The sequence below is a fragment of the Sciurus carolinensis genome, chromosome 4 (genome assembly GCF_902686445.1).
Source record: "Sciurus carolinensis chromosome 4, mSciCar1.2, whole genome shotgun sequence".
In the NCBI taxonomy this organism is placed as follows: Eukaryota; Metazoa; Chordata; class Mammalia; order Rodentia; family Sciuridae; genus Sciurus; species Sciurus carolinensis.
Genome location: NC_062216.1, coordinates 111636473 through 111652506, shown reverse-complemented (window position 1 = coordinate 111652506; position 16034 = coordinate 111636473). Strand labels below are relative to the sequence as shown.

General features: G+C 40.7%; 1 protein-coding gene and 1 pseudogene across 3 annotated transcripts in view; one reads left to right on the top strand and one right to left on the bottom strand.

The window, feature by feature from the left end:
- Positions 1–5137, top strand: part of Galnt6 (polypeptide N-acetylgalactosaminyltransferase 6) — a 35121-nt gene extending 29984 nt beyond the window's left edge. For all 3 annotated transcript variants that reach the window (XM_047551658.1, XM_047551657.1, XM_047551659.1), the window contains 2 exons: positions 829–981; positions 2946–5137. In XM_047551658.1, the coding sequence (XP_047407614.1) occupies positions 829–981; positions 2946–3059 (267 nt within the window). In that variant the 3' untranslated portion in view covers positions 3060–5137. The remainder of the gene's footprint in view (positions 1–828; positions 982–2945) is intronic.
- On the bottom strand, positions 1864–2558 carry LOC124982184 (39S ribosomal protein L46, mitochondrial-like; annotated as a pseudogene).
- Positions 5138–16034: the final 10897 nt, after the last annotated feature.

Genomic DNA, 16034 nt, shown 5'->3' with positions numbered 1-16034 from the left:
GGGGATTGAACCCAGAAGCACTTTACCACTGAGTTATATCCTCAGTCCTTTTTATTTTTTATTTTATTTATTTTATTTTTTGGTACCAGGGATTGAACTCAGAGGGCACTTAACAACTGAGCCACATCCCCGGCCCGTTTTTTTTTTTTTTTTGTATTTTATGAGAGACAGGGTCTCACTGAGTTGCTTAGTGCCTTGCTAAATTACTGAGACTGGCTTTGAACTCCTGATCCTCCTACCTCAGCCTCCCAAGTCGCTGGGATTACAGGCATGTACCACTGTACCCAGCTAGTCCTTTTTATTTTTCATTTAAGACAGGGTCTCACTGAGTTGCTTAGGGCCCCACTAAGTTGATGAGACTGGTCTCAAACCCATGATCCTCCTGCCTTAGCCTTCTGAGTTTCTGGGATTGCAAGCTTGTGCCACCATGCACAGCAAATTTAAATTTTAACTAAATAAAATATATAGTGACTGTTATTCTAGTATAACCTATATATTATAAAAATCATGAAGGCAACAAAAATTACTAAGAGTCTTGGCATGAACTGGTCCACTTACTTTCCTTCCCAGGAATCTATCTGTGGTTGATATCTTAGGGCATGTAGCTTTGGAAGGCAGTATGCAAACTCCCCTCCTGCTCCTCAAAATTTCCCCTTTAAAAAAAAAAATTTTTTTTGTAGTTGTGGATGGACAAAATGCCTTTATTTTATTTGTTTATTCTTACATGGTGCTAAGGATAGAACCCAGTGCCTCACACATGCTAGGCAAGCACTTTGCCACTAAGCCCTAGTCCCAGCCCTCAAAACTTCCTCTTCTCTTGACTTCCAGTACTTTGAGTACACAACCCAGAGGGACCTTCGCCACAACATCGCAAAGCAGCTATGTCTACATGCCAGTGCTAGCACACTGGGCCTTCGGAGGTGTCAGTTTATTGGCAAAAATAGCCAAGTGCCCAAGGACGAGGAATGGGAGTTGACCCAGGTGAGTCAGTTGCCCAGAAACCTTGGAATCAAGAACCCGAGGCCACATCTGCACACTGCCCATTTTCTGAATCCTCTGCCCGAGATACTATGAGGTGGCCTAGTGAGTGTGGGTTTGATGACAGGCAGGGTTCTCAGGACTTGATCAGTGTTGGGTGATGACCCATTCCAGCTGAAATAAAGATAGGGTTGGTGATTATGGTCCATGGCCAGTTCTGCCATGGCATGAACATCTTTAGACTGAACCCAAGTAGGTGCAAATGAAGAGTCATTCATGGCTCCTGCCTGCCTCTGTGTGCTTGGCCCAAAGTGAGACCACTCACATGCATTGGCTTAGTTCATCTTTCAGAGGCTCTTTACTAGTAGGCCGTGGCCCTGTGTCTGAAGATGAGCCAGATGAAGCTCAACAAGTTTGTAACTGATTCAAGACTCATTACTAGGAATTGGCAGGCTGGGATTCAGACCTAGATAAGTCTGGCTTGAAAGCACAGGCTCTTTCCATTGTGCCACACTACTTCAGGATATATGAGCCCATCCTTAGCTCAGGGAAAGAGGAACCTAACCTTGAGGCTGCAGGGAAGAGAGGAGTCAAAATAAAATCAAAGACAGGAAATGCGGTGCAGGCAGCAGAGGCCCCAGTTCTTTGAGCCATCTAGGTTGGCAGGAGGCCCTTAGAGCACTTTTCTTTCTTCTTTTTACTTTTCTTTTCTTTCCTCTTCTGTTCTCCTTCCTCCTTTTCTTTCTTTCTTTCTTTCTTTCTTTCTTTCTTTCTTTCTTTCTTTCTTTCTTTCTTTCTTTCTTTCTTTCATTTAATCCTCAGACTTTAGTTTGCTGCTTGATATTCCCTGCATATTGGAGCAACCACACAAATGTCCTTGAAGCACTAACCCCTGACTTGTCTGAGCATTGTCCACAGGCAGCTCCCTCTACCAGAGATCCAAAAGAAATCTCCAACCTGGGTCAAGTATTTTGGTTTCAAAGAGTTGCCCAGCTCCTTCTTATTGATCCACACATGGTGGTCCTTTTTCCTGGCCTGGGTAAAGTCTCTGCTTAGTAGTAGTTCTTTGAAGAAGAATACTTTGGCCCCAAGGTTACTCTCTGTCTGCATTGCCTGGGGGAACTTGAAGTTGTAGTGGCTGTAAGGTGCATTTCCTAAGAACTTGGCTTCCCTGTTGTTTCTGAGAGAGTGGCCAGGGTTCAGCTGTCCCTTGGAGAGTCTCCCCAGGCTGCCACTTTGTCTGAGAGGGCAGCATCTAAACATCCTCATCTCCAAGCTTCTCTCTAACTCTCTAACTAAAAGGATAAGTTTTCAGTCTAGCTTCTAGTGCAATGAGATTTGGTCTTTTTTTTTTTTTTTTTTTTCTTTAATCAGCTTCTGTTATACAAGTTCCAGGTTTGCACTGTAGGAATTTTTGCTCCTACATATCTTCCAAATTTTGTACAAGCAATATATCCTGTTCATCCTGTTCTTCATCAAAGGTCAGCTTTCTTCTTTGCTAGTTGCTAGGCTTCATCTAAAGCATGAAGCTCATGATCTGAATAGAGGTTGTTCTCTCTCTGCTGTAGCAGAGCTGCCATGGAGTAGATGTGCAGTGGTCACTGCAGACAACATGACCAATAGGCACCAATAGGACCCACTGCTTGAGGTTGTGGCCTAAAGGACCAGGCTTCAAGAACCCAGGCTACCCTCTGAAAGCATTTTCCTATTAGCCCCTGGTCCTGTTTTCCTCTGTTATAGCCACTCAAGCTAAAGCTGGAGCTGGGGAACTGGCATCAGTCACAGGGGCAGGGACTCACTAATGCAGCTCATCAGAGCACCTCCTTCCTGGGAGAGAAATTGCAAATGTCCTCTTTGTGCCTTGTTGGGTTCCTTTGCCTTTTTTCAATTGCCCCCTACCTCATTGCCCCCCAGTAGCACAGTTAGAGTCTGCCCCCAGGTTGACCCTTTGCTGTGTTGTCTTTTAGGATCACCTCATCAGGAACTCAGGATCTGGTACTTGCCTGACAACCCAGGACAAAAAACCAGCCATGGCCCCCTGCAATCCCAGGGACACCCACCAGCTCTGGCTCTTTGTCTAGGCCCTGGATCACCCCAGAGAGCCTCTCAATCTTCTCAGGAAACAGGATTGCTGATGTCTGGAAACTTGACCACTAGCTCCTCAATAGGCCTTAAAAATGGATTTCTAAACCCAATGGATGTCAAAGGACGATCTTGCTCCTTGCAACATTGGGCCCATTTTCTTTCCTCCATACTGATGGAAGAGACCATGAGGACACATGACATTTGGTCTAGGACTTTCCTTCTGTCCTAGAAACAGAGGCCACCAACACAGAGAAGGCAGCTAGGGGAGGGCCCAGGGCAGCAATGCTGAACACAAGAAGAATACCTCTGCAGCTACATCCTGAAACCCTGATCACCCAGAGAATCTGCAGAATCTAGTGAAACAGGGTGCTCTAACAGAGGGATTAGAGGTCAAAGAGAGCCTCCCTTGCTAATATTGCCCAAGGTGTGTAGAATTGATCATGATTTATAGGAAGCATCCCATTGAGTATCTTTTATTTCTTTTGCCCAATAATCCTGTGAGAAAGACAGGACAGGAACAACTGTGCTCATTTTCCTGATAAGAAACTAAGGCAGAGACAGGTAAATAAGCTTGTCTGTAGTCACACAGCTAGTGGATAGCTGTAGCTAAGACTGAGACTCTTCACTGCTAAACCAAAGCTCCTTCCACCACACAAGAACACTAGACAAGCCACTAGCTTTACTATGCCCTCTTTACCCCATTCTGGTCATTTTCAGCTGGCTGGCTTCCATAAAGCCTTGAATGATGGAGCTGGGTAGCCATGTGGAAGGAGATCACATTTGGGAATCCTGGGATGTTAATGATGAAAGAAAGTTCATGGAAGCAGTGATTCTCAAGATTAAGCCCCATATATATTATAAAGTAGCATGGTGAAATTGAGGGAGGGAAGGGCAGTGCCCTCCAACCCATGAACTTGTAGAGGTCTGTGAGCCTAATTTGAAAACTGGTATTTTAATCCAATTCTGTAATTTCATATTATGAAACTGAGGCCAGAAGAATTTGTCCAAGGTCACCAGCAAGGTATTGGCCACCCTGAGATTAGAACCCAAGCAGGGACAGTGTGCAGAGTCAAGCAAGACTAAAAGACTGATCCCATCCACTGTACTGGCATAGGTCCTGAATGGAGCGGACTTGATGTGCTACCAACCCTTCTCCGAGCAAGTTGGATTCACCACACATGTCTTCTTTGCCTGAGGTAGAAAGCCCCCCCTGCTGCCAGGCCTGTTGGCACATGCCTGAAATCCCAGCAGCTCAGGAGGCTGAGGCAGGATGATTTCAAATTCAAAGTCAGCCCCAGCAACTTAGTAAGGCCCTAAAGCAATTTAGTGAGATCCTGTCTCCAAATAAAATATTAAAAAGGACTGGAGATATGGCTCAGTGGTTAAGTGCCCTGGGGTTCAATCCCTGGCCTGGTACCTAAAAAAAAAAAAAAAAAGAAGGAAAGAACCCCCCACTTCCCCGCCCGCCGCCACTGCCTAGCTGAAAACAAACCAAAATTCTGTCCAGGAAGGCTTCTTCTGATGTCAATAGCAAGCTATCACCACATGAGGGTGCCATGGGACCACGGCTGCCTCCTGTTCCCATGCAATTAAACCCTGCAGGAGGACTCCTGTTTCCCTGGTACCCTTTGGGAGCCCACCATAGAGAAGACATTCTAGGGTGACCCAGCCAAGGAGAAAGGAAGAAGTGGCCAGGATGTGACCTGGAGTTGGGAAAAGGAGAAGTTCTTTCTCAGAAACAAGAGAATTGGCCGTGGAATCCCAGTGGAAATAAAGATTTTAGGGCATTGGTAGAGGAAGTGTGCGTTGGGTTCTTTTCCTGCTCTGTCCCTTAGCTATATCTGTTGATTTAGGCTGGGAAGAACCACATACATTTGAAAAAACTGTGTTAGAGCCACTGGCTGTTATCCCCAAGCATCTGTGTATTGGATGACAAGTATACGTAGGCAGGAGGAAATTAAGAGGAGGTTATGCCCCATGGAACTTCCATTCTAAATGTAAATAAGGCATGAGAAGCTTTAAGATGTCAAAAAAAAAAAAAAAGTGCCATATGTGTTAGAAGGAACAGTCCCTTCCACTTAGAGGGATCGGGAAAAGCCTTACAAAGACAATGACATTTGACCTCATGGACGGGTGAGTCCTCAGGTGGGAAGGACTTGATAAGCAGAGATGTTACACAGACAGCATAAGCAAAGACACAGAGGGACAAAGATACAAAAGGTTCTGGGAAACCAAGAGGACATCAGGGAAAGGGAACAATGGCTATAGAAGGTAGAAGATAAGGGTCTTGTTTTTTCTTTAATATCTTTTTAGATGTTGATAGACCTTTGTATTTTATTCATTTGTTTATATGTGGTGCTAAAAATCAAACCCAGTGCCTCACACATGCTAGGCAACTGCTCTACCTCTGAGCCACAACCTCAGCCCCACGGGTCATGTTTTAACTTTGATGGACCCTCAGCACTAAATAGGATCCCTGCTCCATAAAAAATTAAAAGTATATTTACATTGGTATAAGAGTGAATGTAATCTAGATTCTAGTTACGTCTTCTAATCTTAGACTAAAGCATTTTTGTGAGCCCCTAGAAGTATTGTGGGCCTTAGGCACTGTGACTACTGGGTAAATCTGCTCTATAGAAGAATGGATCAGGACCCAATTGAGAACAGCTTTGAGTGCTGTAATAAGTCAATTTAGCCATAGACTCATAACCCCTAATCTTGACCCTACACTTGGTTGCATTAAACATCCCAACATTTATGAGACATGGAGGGGTTTGCCACTTATTCGAGTACACCACACAGCTTCTATAACATCACCCTGTAGCTCCCCAGTCAAATCATATCATGTCCAATCAAGGTGCCCCGTTGGGCCAAGAAGCTTCCTCATGACTACCAAAAAAACAGCATAGCATCACTCAGGAAGAGTGAGCTAAGAGTAACTCACAGGGAGTGAGAGATACAGCAGGAGGGAGAAAGGACCACATGCTCTAATGGTTAATCTGAATTGTCAGCTCGATTGGATTAAAATATGCCTAAAATTAAGAGGTGTCCGGGTGTGTCAATGAGGGTGTATCTAGGAATGATTGGCATGTGGGATAGCAAACTAAAGTGGAGATCCTCCCTAAGTGTGGGCAGCACCATCCAATAGGATGAGGGCATGGATGGAATGAAAGTTGGAAGAACAAGGAAGCAGCAGCAGTTGCGAACTCCATTCTTCTTCAACAAGTTCTTGATTGCTGCTGTGATTATCTGAGGACATCAGACTCCAGCACCTTCACTCTTCCAAAGCAAATCTCCAGGAAGTTTCCAGAAGTCTTTGGTCCCAGACTGGGGTTGATCCCTCTGTTCTGAGTCTTCAGCATCTTGAACTGCACAGCTGCTGCTTCCTCCCACTCTGCAGCCTGCAAACAGCCATTCTGGACTATCCAGCTTCTGGTTGTATGATCCAACCTAATAAATCTATAAATTTATCCTAATAAATCCTAATAAATATTTCTCTTGTTGATTCTGTTCCTCTAGAGAACCCTAATACACATGCCAAATTGGCAAGGGGAGGACAGGGAGGAGAGATGGTCAAGAAGAGGAAAGAGAATTGCAAGAATACTAAGAAACTAGTTTCTTGCCTTCCCCTTAGCCATGGCTGGCCTTGCGCTAACTCAACACCTGCACTTTTCCTTAAAACCCATGCCCTGACCATCCTCAGAGTTAACCAAAAGCCTCTCCCTCTTAAAACCTGCTTCCAGGGCTGGAGCTGTGGCTCAGTGGTAGAGTGCTTGCCTGGCATGTGTGTGGCCCTGGATTCGATCTTCAGCACCACATATAAATAAATAAATAAAATAAAAGATCCATTGATAACTAAAAATATTAAAAAAAAAAAAAAAAAAAAAAAAAAAAACTGCTGCCAACCACAGTGTGCAACTATTTCCTAACACCAGATCATTGAAGCCTCTGGGGATCTATCCCCGACCTGAAGAGTATTAGACCATTGCCAAAATAGCTAAATATCCCAGAATTCATTTATTTTGTAATTACTTAGTTATTTTGGTACTGGGAATTGAACCCAGGCATGCTTTACCATTAAGTTACATGTCCAGCCCTATTTATTTTTTAACTTTGAGACAGGGTCTTGCTGAATTGCTGAGTGACCTCAAATTTGTGATCCTCCTGCTTCAGCCTCCTAAGTCACTGGAATTATAAGCATGTGCCCCACACCTGGCAAATTTATTCTTAGTGTTAATTGCAAAAGTAATATAATGGAGAAAAGTCGAATAGATAGAAAAATGTGAAATTCATCCTAATGTTGTTCCAGACCTACTGATTTATTCTCAAGAACTAATAACTTTTTATAGCTTAATTTCCATGGCATTTTCATTTTTTCGTATTTTTTATTGGTGCATTATAATTGTACATAATGATAGAATTTGCTGTCACGTATTCATACATGCACACAATACGACAATATAATTTGGCAAATATCATTCCCCATTATTTCCCTCCTCCCTTCCCCTGACCCAGTCATCTTCCTCTTCTCTACTCCATACCTTTTTCTATGAAAGTACAAATATATACATACATGGTACCAGATATTTTGCAACTTGCTTTCTTCACTTTGTATACTAAGGACATCTTTTCATGTTGGTTCATTTAAGTTTAGCTCATTCTTTTTAAAAGACACATAGTGCTTCTTAGTGGGGTTAAATCCAATTTATTCAACCATTCCCTGTTGATACTTAGGGTTTCCCACTTTTGTGACAAACATTGTGACAAACCATACTACAAAGTACGTTGACAAACAATACTATAACCCACAGTCTCATACATTTATTTTTATGCCTGTGTTTATTTCAAAAGAATGCATTCCTAGCATTGGAATTGCTTAGAATTGCAGAGCCTTAAAATATAGGCCAAGGCCACTGTATGCCTAACACTAAGAGTGAGAATAAAACAGTCTGACTGCATCAAAGATTATCAGTTGTGAGGGGCTCCAGTCCTAGACTTTGGGGGGTTTTTGCTGTCTTTTTTTGTTTGTTTGTTTGTTTTATTTGTAGTACTGGGAATTGAACCCAAGGTCACTCTACCACTGAGCCACATTCCAAGCCCTTTTTATTTTGAAACAGGTCCTTGCTAAACTACTGAGGCTGGCTTTGAACTTGCGATCCTCCTGCGTCAACCTCCCAAGTCACTGGGATTACAGGCATGTATTATCATGCCCAGTTAGTGTTTGGGTTTTAAACAATTATGGATTGGGTTTCTCTGGGTCAGGCCAAGGGTACAGAGACATTTGAGAAATTGGCCCTGCCCTTAAAGTTTCGCCACTTTAGAGCAGGTGATGTCAAAGCATAACCTCCAAGAGGCCCTTGCCCCTCCTCATGGACTCCTGGTCCTGGACTGACACTCTCCTTACTCTCCAGAGAGACCAGGAGGTGAGGCCCCTATCTCAGTGCTAGCTCTTCCCTGAGGTCCACTCTGTGTCTGAATGCTGAAGGTTGGACTGGGGAAGGAGTCCTCCAGGTGACCTGAGACTCGAAGTGTAACTCCCCTGAATAGCTCAAGGACCCTTAAAAGTAGTCTGCAGACTACTTGAGACCTTTTCCAGACCTCTCCCACCCTTGCAGGCCTAAAGCCTGGAGTGGGAGAGTGCAGGTAATAAAAACCCCAGGTGATTTTCCTGCTTTCTGCCTCCCTGCACCTCCCTCCTCTCTCCACTATTGGCCTTGAGTGGCAGATTCTTTCATTTCCTGCAGGGCCCACTCACTCCCTCCTGAGGGCCCTCTACCCCCATGGCCCTCAAACTGTTTCCCTATCACTGAGGTTTACCTTCTCTCTCCTTCCCCATGTTCTCCTACTCCAAGAGCCCCTTTTTTGGCTTTCCACTTGAGCATCTCTACAGAACTGTTTCTCAGTATCTCCCTCTACCAGAGATCTCTCCACAGCACCTGCTTGGCTGTTAGTCCCCCTTCCTCCCACCCCAACTCCCCCAGTACCGGAGGGAACCCAGGGCCTCTCATATGCTAGGCAAGTGCTCTTCCACTGAGCTACACCTCCAATCCTTATAATTTTATTTTGAGATAGGATCTCACTAAGTTGCCCAAGCTGGGCTTGAACTTCAATCCTCCTGCTGATACCGCCAGTGAAAATCAATCAGGGACAGATTCCATTTCCCAAGATGGGAAGATTGAACACCTGAGAAACACCACAGCAAGCACAGAAAGCAAGTTTATTTAAAGGAGGGAAACAGACTTCTCCTGGAAGGAAAAAGGGGTCCAGAGCTGGTATCCAAAGAAGTAGGGGTGTCCTCCCCTTTCATACATTTTAGTGTTCCTTTGTTCTCATGGCCTTTCCCCCCTCATCCTGCTTACATGATCTGTGACCAAAGTGACTTGTGACCAAAGTGACTCATGATCCAAAGGTGGGCCAAGGGCAGGAATGAAGCTGCCCAGGGGTCCAGGCAGGAAGGGAGCAGCCCAGGAGGCATTCATTAACAGCCCTTGTTGGGAGGAACAATTCCCGGGAAGCAGGTCACCTTGACAACAGGTTGCAGTAAGGGGAAGGGCTCTGGAGGTATCAGCATTTCAATACCCCAGAGGCAGGTGACCGTGGCCACGAACAGGGGATGTGTCCTGAAGATATTAACATTCCACTCCCTTTGAATCAGCTTCCATCTTCCCAACCCAACTCAGCTCTGATCATCTATCTACAGGAACTGCCTGACCTTTGTTCTTGCCTCATTCCCCCTCTAATTTTAGGGAGTCTTACTACTGTAAGGAAAATGGACGATGACTGCTCTTGTTGCTTCAAGCTGACAGTGGGTGTCATGGGGCAAACAGTTCAGATTTCCCTTTTAGAAATCAGGTCTGTCAGGAATCTGTGGCAAATGTCTGGTTTGGAAAGAACAGGCTGTAAAGTTTTATGAGGGTGGGTGTTTCTATGAAAGAAACAAAAAGATGTGAGTGCTGGAATAAGATTAATACAAAATAAATGTTGCAGCATCTGGAACATGTCAGTGAATATCATGAAGACAATAGAAACCAGTAATATTTTACCAGGAGGTGTAAGAGCTGAGTAGTTTTTCCCATAACAAGGCAGTGAGGACAAGGCCTTTATCTGGGAATGCAAATCTTTAACATTGCTAGGGTTATCAGGAATGTAAGCACAATACTTAGTTTTTAAAATGTCACAGATGCCCTGTAAGTTGTAGTTAAGCTACTTAATATCATCTGATTTTTTTAAAACATTGACATAAACTCTGTGCTTAGCAGAGATCCCTTTATTTCTGTAACTTAGGGATAAATAATCATACCAGTAAATACTGATCAAGTTTACCTGTATAGGAGGTTAGCAAGATTTGTAGGCCTTAAATTGACTATTGAAAAAAAATTTCTGACTCTGATAGACTCTTTGATTCTAGGCACTCTTGCCTAGAATCCCTCTTTTGTAGCCTTCAATTTTACTTACTCTTGGTGGGGCTGACACAAGTGTACATCTTTAATTGCATTAAAGTAACCATTGTTTTCCTTTTAAATGATCAGGGATGACTGCACTTGGGTTTTAACTGTTTTTGTTACGTATTTTAGATCAAACTGGTCAAACTGATCTTGTTCCTATCTGTTGTTAAGAGTCAGCTGAATTCCCTCAGGAGGTCACTGTCAGGGAACTTGTGAGCAGCCTCTTCGCTCCTTTAGTGTCAGCTTCCAGGATAGGTCAAGGTTCCACTGACCATGTGACTTCTCTTGGAAACATCAGGAATGTCTCCCTTCTTCAATGAGCCTCCTCTTTACAGATGTGCACTGGTCTGCAGCATGTGAATTAGTCAGCTTTCTGCTCTCCAGGGTCTCAGTGATCCCCCAAATTGGACAGTCATGTGGTCCAGAGTCACTAAGCCCTTAGGGAAGTCCTCTTGTTCCCTGGGTTCATGCTGACTCAGAGGGTAAGAGACAAATATTGGCTATTTTCTTTCTTGGCCTATTTCCTTAACTTTAGTATCCAAGTTTTGGTCTTAAACATCTAGCAGACCAGTTTCACCAGTCTTAATGTAAGAGTACTGGGTTTTAACTCTAATGTCTACAACTGTACAGTCATTTACCCCTTTTATTTAATTGGGGTCAGTATTAATACTGGAAGTTAGCCTTACATCCTGTCTGTCTATAGATGATGGCCTACTATCTCAAATTAACTCAGGTTGTTATATTGAAAGTTGTACTTCTGTAAGGCACTAATGGACAACAGTTAAGGTTTACAAGAAAAATACAAAATGAAATTAGCAAGAATAAAAACATATTGAGTTTATATAATAGCTATGAACCAAGAAACATAATTTCTATAATCCTAAACCTTTACTTTAAACCTTACTTAGTTATATATTATGTCTCCTATTTATTTTGAGATCACAGTAATCTTTACAGCAAAAGTTTATCCTTTGAACATAACTTTAAATGAGTTTAAGTCTATTCTACTTTTTTTTTTTGCGGTGCTGGAGATTGAACCCAGGGCCTCATGCTTGCGAGACAAGCACTCTACCAACTGAGCTATATCCCCAGCCCAAGTCTATTCTACTTTGAAATTAACTTAACATGGAATAAGGTGAGAGACAGAGTCTTAATGCAATTGAGATGGGGGTCTTGACAAATCTTTAGGTAAAGTGTTTTATTTATGAATATGATCTTTGCCTCTTTCTTAAATATCAGTTTACAAGTTTATATATGCTGTTTCCTGAGTCTATATGAATGTTAGCTAACACAATATAACATCTGAAACATGAATCAAACAAAAGCTAAGAGAGCTTTTAACCCCCTTTTGTGGGAAAGTGGCAAAATGTTTTTATGTTTCACAATATTAACCTTGAAACAGATCAGGCTCTCATTATCTTTTAAAAATATATTTACATGTCTACTTCAGTGTAAAAAGTAACATAAAATCATATATATTATATATAATGTTATTATATATAATAATATCATAAAATTAAACATAACAATTATGACATAATATAATATATAATTTATATTATAATATTATACATTATTATATATAATATATAGTATATGATTTTGTTACTTATATATATGTTTATATATTATTGATATATAAATATATTTAAGTATATACATATATAAAATATTGATAACAGGTCCAGTTATAGAACATTAAAGAATATAAATAAATCCCCAATTAAATTTGCTATTTTTGTAAGTCTAAAATTACCATTATAGACAACTTTAGTTAGGAGAACACTAACTTGAAAAAAATGCTCTTTTAAAACCTCATGCTTTAAGGACTTGTGTACCTGGAAGATGTGATTACATTTAGTATACAAAGAAACCAGTAATAGCACCACAATTACATTGATGTTTTTATATTAACCAAGTTTAGCTGTTAAAGAAAAATCTTGACTCTGTAATGTAATGTAATACTCTAAAATAACAGTTGTTGTTTAACCAGAGTTGTACAAATTTTAATTCCTTTAAGACTAGTTTCTCTAAAGAATAAAACTTAACAGATACAAGAGATTATCTTGATAAGAACTCCTTGTTACTTCAACCTATGGAGGATTAAACTTTGGTTTATATCAATACATTAATATTTGATCTTAGGGAAAACCCTTGAATAGCTTTAATTGATTATGCTAATTATATATATAAAACCAACTTAGTTACACACAAACATTTTGAAATTTACCCTTCACAAACCCTTTGCAACTTGCTTAGACATTTTATTTCACCACACAAAAGACTTTCTTATCTTATAAAACATTTCTTTTTCCCCTCTACTTTCTATGTGAAAAGACATTTCCATTCCTAGAAACTTCTTACATCTCTTTCCTCCCTGTTGACCCCTTTTCTTTATTCATACTCTGGAAAAACCCCTATGAAATTTGAACTTAGACAAATTATTCCACTTTAATAAGACAAAATACTTTATACTATTTACAGCATGTTAATTGAAACACAGTTGAAACTTTTTTGATTCTTTGTATATAGAATTACACCTGTTAGAACTTTAACTGCTAGTAACCTTGCTTTAGTGAAGACCCATACACAAGGCAATCTTAAACCTTTTCTCATTTACCCATTTTATGAAAACCCACATAATATTTAAATATATTACCTTATGAAATTTGAGAGGTCAGGAGCACTTGATTTTATACTGAGCAGTTAGCACTTTAATTTTGTCAGTTAACCAGGTGTCTCCTTAACAAACACATGAAGATTAATCTCATTGATGTTAAATCTAATTTACTTATTTCTAATTGTAAAAACAAAGATTTCAGACAAGTATAATGAAGCATTAACCATCTCTTCCTTGTTGAAGAAAAATCCTAGAAACAATGGATATTACATTCTAGAAATTTTGTAGAAATTTGTATTCTATTAATTGTCTGATCACCTAGAAAAACTTGTGAGTTAGTAATTTTAAAGATATATTTATTCTCATCTGTTTATCTAATTTAACTAGAACTTTTTAAATCATGTGAAATAAAGGTATTTGGATCCATTTTACTTTTTTGTTGTTGTTCTTCTAATTAGTTATACATGATAGTAGAATGCATTTTGACACATCAAACTTCATTTTACTTTAAAACTTAATTTATGAGTACTCATTTATCTATAGGCCAATTTCAATAACATGTACATGATGTATGGACACAAGAACATGTAGACATGACAGACAATACACAGGTGTGCATACATATACAAAACAAATAAGAAACAAAGACCTTGTAGCTTTTTGTAGGTAGATCACCACTACAATGCTACAGATATTTATTAAAGCCTCTATCAGATTGAGAGCTAGCCCTTGAAAAATTTGGCCTCTGAACAAAAACAGTGTGAAAACCTCTATAATTAGATAAAATAAGACTGACCACAAACAAAGAAACAAGTCGTACCCCATTTGTTTACAATTAAAAAAAAAAAAAAGAAATACAAAGGTAAATATCAGAGGTCATAGTAGGAAGAGAAGCATTTACCTTTGAGAGTGGGAATTGCAGAGGTGGGAGTAGATGCTTGGACACAAGGTTGCTATTTTTGTTATATACCTTCTAGTATTATTTGAGTTATTAAACTATGTACATTTATTACTTTGATACAAATTTAAAATTAGTTTAAAATAATAAGTAGAAATTCAGCAAGTGGAAAGAGGAATACCAATAGGAATGATAAAAAAAAAAAAAACTGAACAGGGAAACATTAATATAGGTGTGCAGAATCAAAATGTGAATTCACCAGAAAACCATGAGCTCAAAAAAATATATAGAATTTAAAACAAGAGTTCTAGAAAAAAAATGACACAGTCATTAATTACTCTAGAAAAGGAGCATGCAAAACATTTTTTATCAGATCAAAGTTTACTTTTGGCTCAGATTAGAGTGAGTTCAGATATTGAAAGAAGGAGAGAGAGAGCCCTGAAATCCTTGGATAAATATTCTCAAGGTAAAGAAGACTTGACCATTTCCTCCCTGTGCTGCAGCCATCCATTTATGTCTCCCAAGCCACTGGAATTTAAAAGCAGCATTTTTTCTCCCTGTCCTAAGACAGGTCCCCTGCTGAGCCTATGAGCTCCACAGGCCTCTGCAATTTACGATTTAATGCAGACCTTGGTTAGACAGAGATCTGGCAGCAACTAAGTAAAGGAAACTGTTGTTTCAAGGGCATTTTTAACTATTTTTATTTCCCTAGTTGGTAATCAGGCCAGGTTTGGATGCAGAAAATTATGAGACATCATCTCCCATTACTTTTGAGAATGAGGCTCTGCTCTGAACACATGAAAACAAAAGATCGAGTGAAAGAGAATAGGTTCCATAAGTGCCTGCACCGAGAACTGTCTCTTTGGCTAGGGGACATCTCCCTGATATTGGAGTCTTTAGCTCTTCGAGCCTCTAGTGGTCAGCAGTTTCCACCCGTCCTTTCCTGTGTGACTTCTGGATTTAACTGCTGCCTTACCAGTTTGGTCATGATCACTGCGCTTTTTCATGGATAGCCATAAAAGATGCAAGCCTCCGCTGGACTATTCACCCTTACCCTGTGACTTGTAATTCCCTGGGAGAACACAGGATGCCTTTTTAAAGTGAACCTTGCTCTGTCTGTGTTGAGCCTCCCATGAGTTAATAAACTTTTGTGAGGGGAAATTTGACCTCACTTAGAATGGGGATCATAGCTGAATCTAATTTCCATTTTTGGCACAATTCGGGTTTTTTAAACAAGGTAGGAACCTTGGACTATCTCCCTCCTTTTTACAGAACAGGTGAGCTGTAGAATGATATTAAAATCTATATTTCCCAGACTGGGGATATAGCTCAGTTGGTAGAGTGTTTGCCTCGCAAGCACAAGGCCCTGGGTTCAAACCCCAGCAATGAAAAAAAATCTATATTTCCCTTTGATGCCCATGATTCTCTATTAGATAGAGAGTTGGTACTGAGACCATGTTTGGCAGCAGCAGAACACTAGGGGGAAAGACTGGGATAGAGTTTACCATGGACCAAAAGAATCCTTAGAGGGCTGTAAGTATAAAACTCCTTTTCTGTAGTTAAAGAAGCTAGCAAAGCATATAGGAACAACAATGAGGAGACTCTCTATAGGCCTGGAAAGGCAACGAACAAAGGGAAACCGGGCTCTTCCTTATGAACCATTCCAAGTCCCTCTCTCACTTCTAGAATCTGAACAGCTAGACTCTGATCTGCAAAGGGGGTGGGTGCTCCAGAAAGAAAGATGTGGGATACATGTGAAGGAGTTTACCTCGGTGATGATCTCAGGGGGACCTCCAAATATGATACCATCTGTGATGAGAATCAATCAGGGCTGAGTTCCATTTCCCCAGATGGGAAGATTGAACACCTGAGAAACACCACAGCAAGCACAGAAAGCAAGTTTATTTAAAGGAGGGAAACAGACTTCTCCTGGAAGGAAAAAGGGGTCCAGAGCTGGTATCCAAAGAAGTGGGGGTGTCCTCCCCTTTCATACATTTTAGTGTTCCTT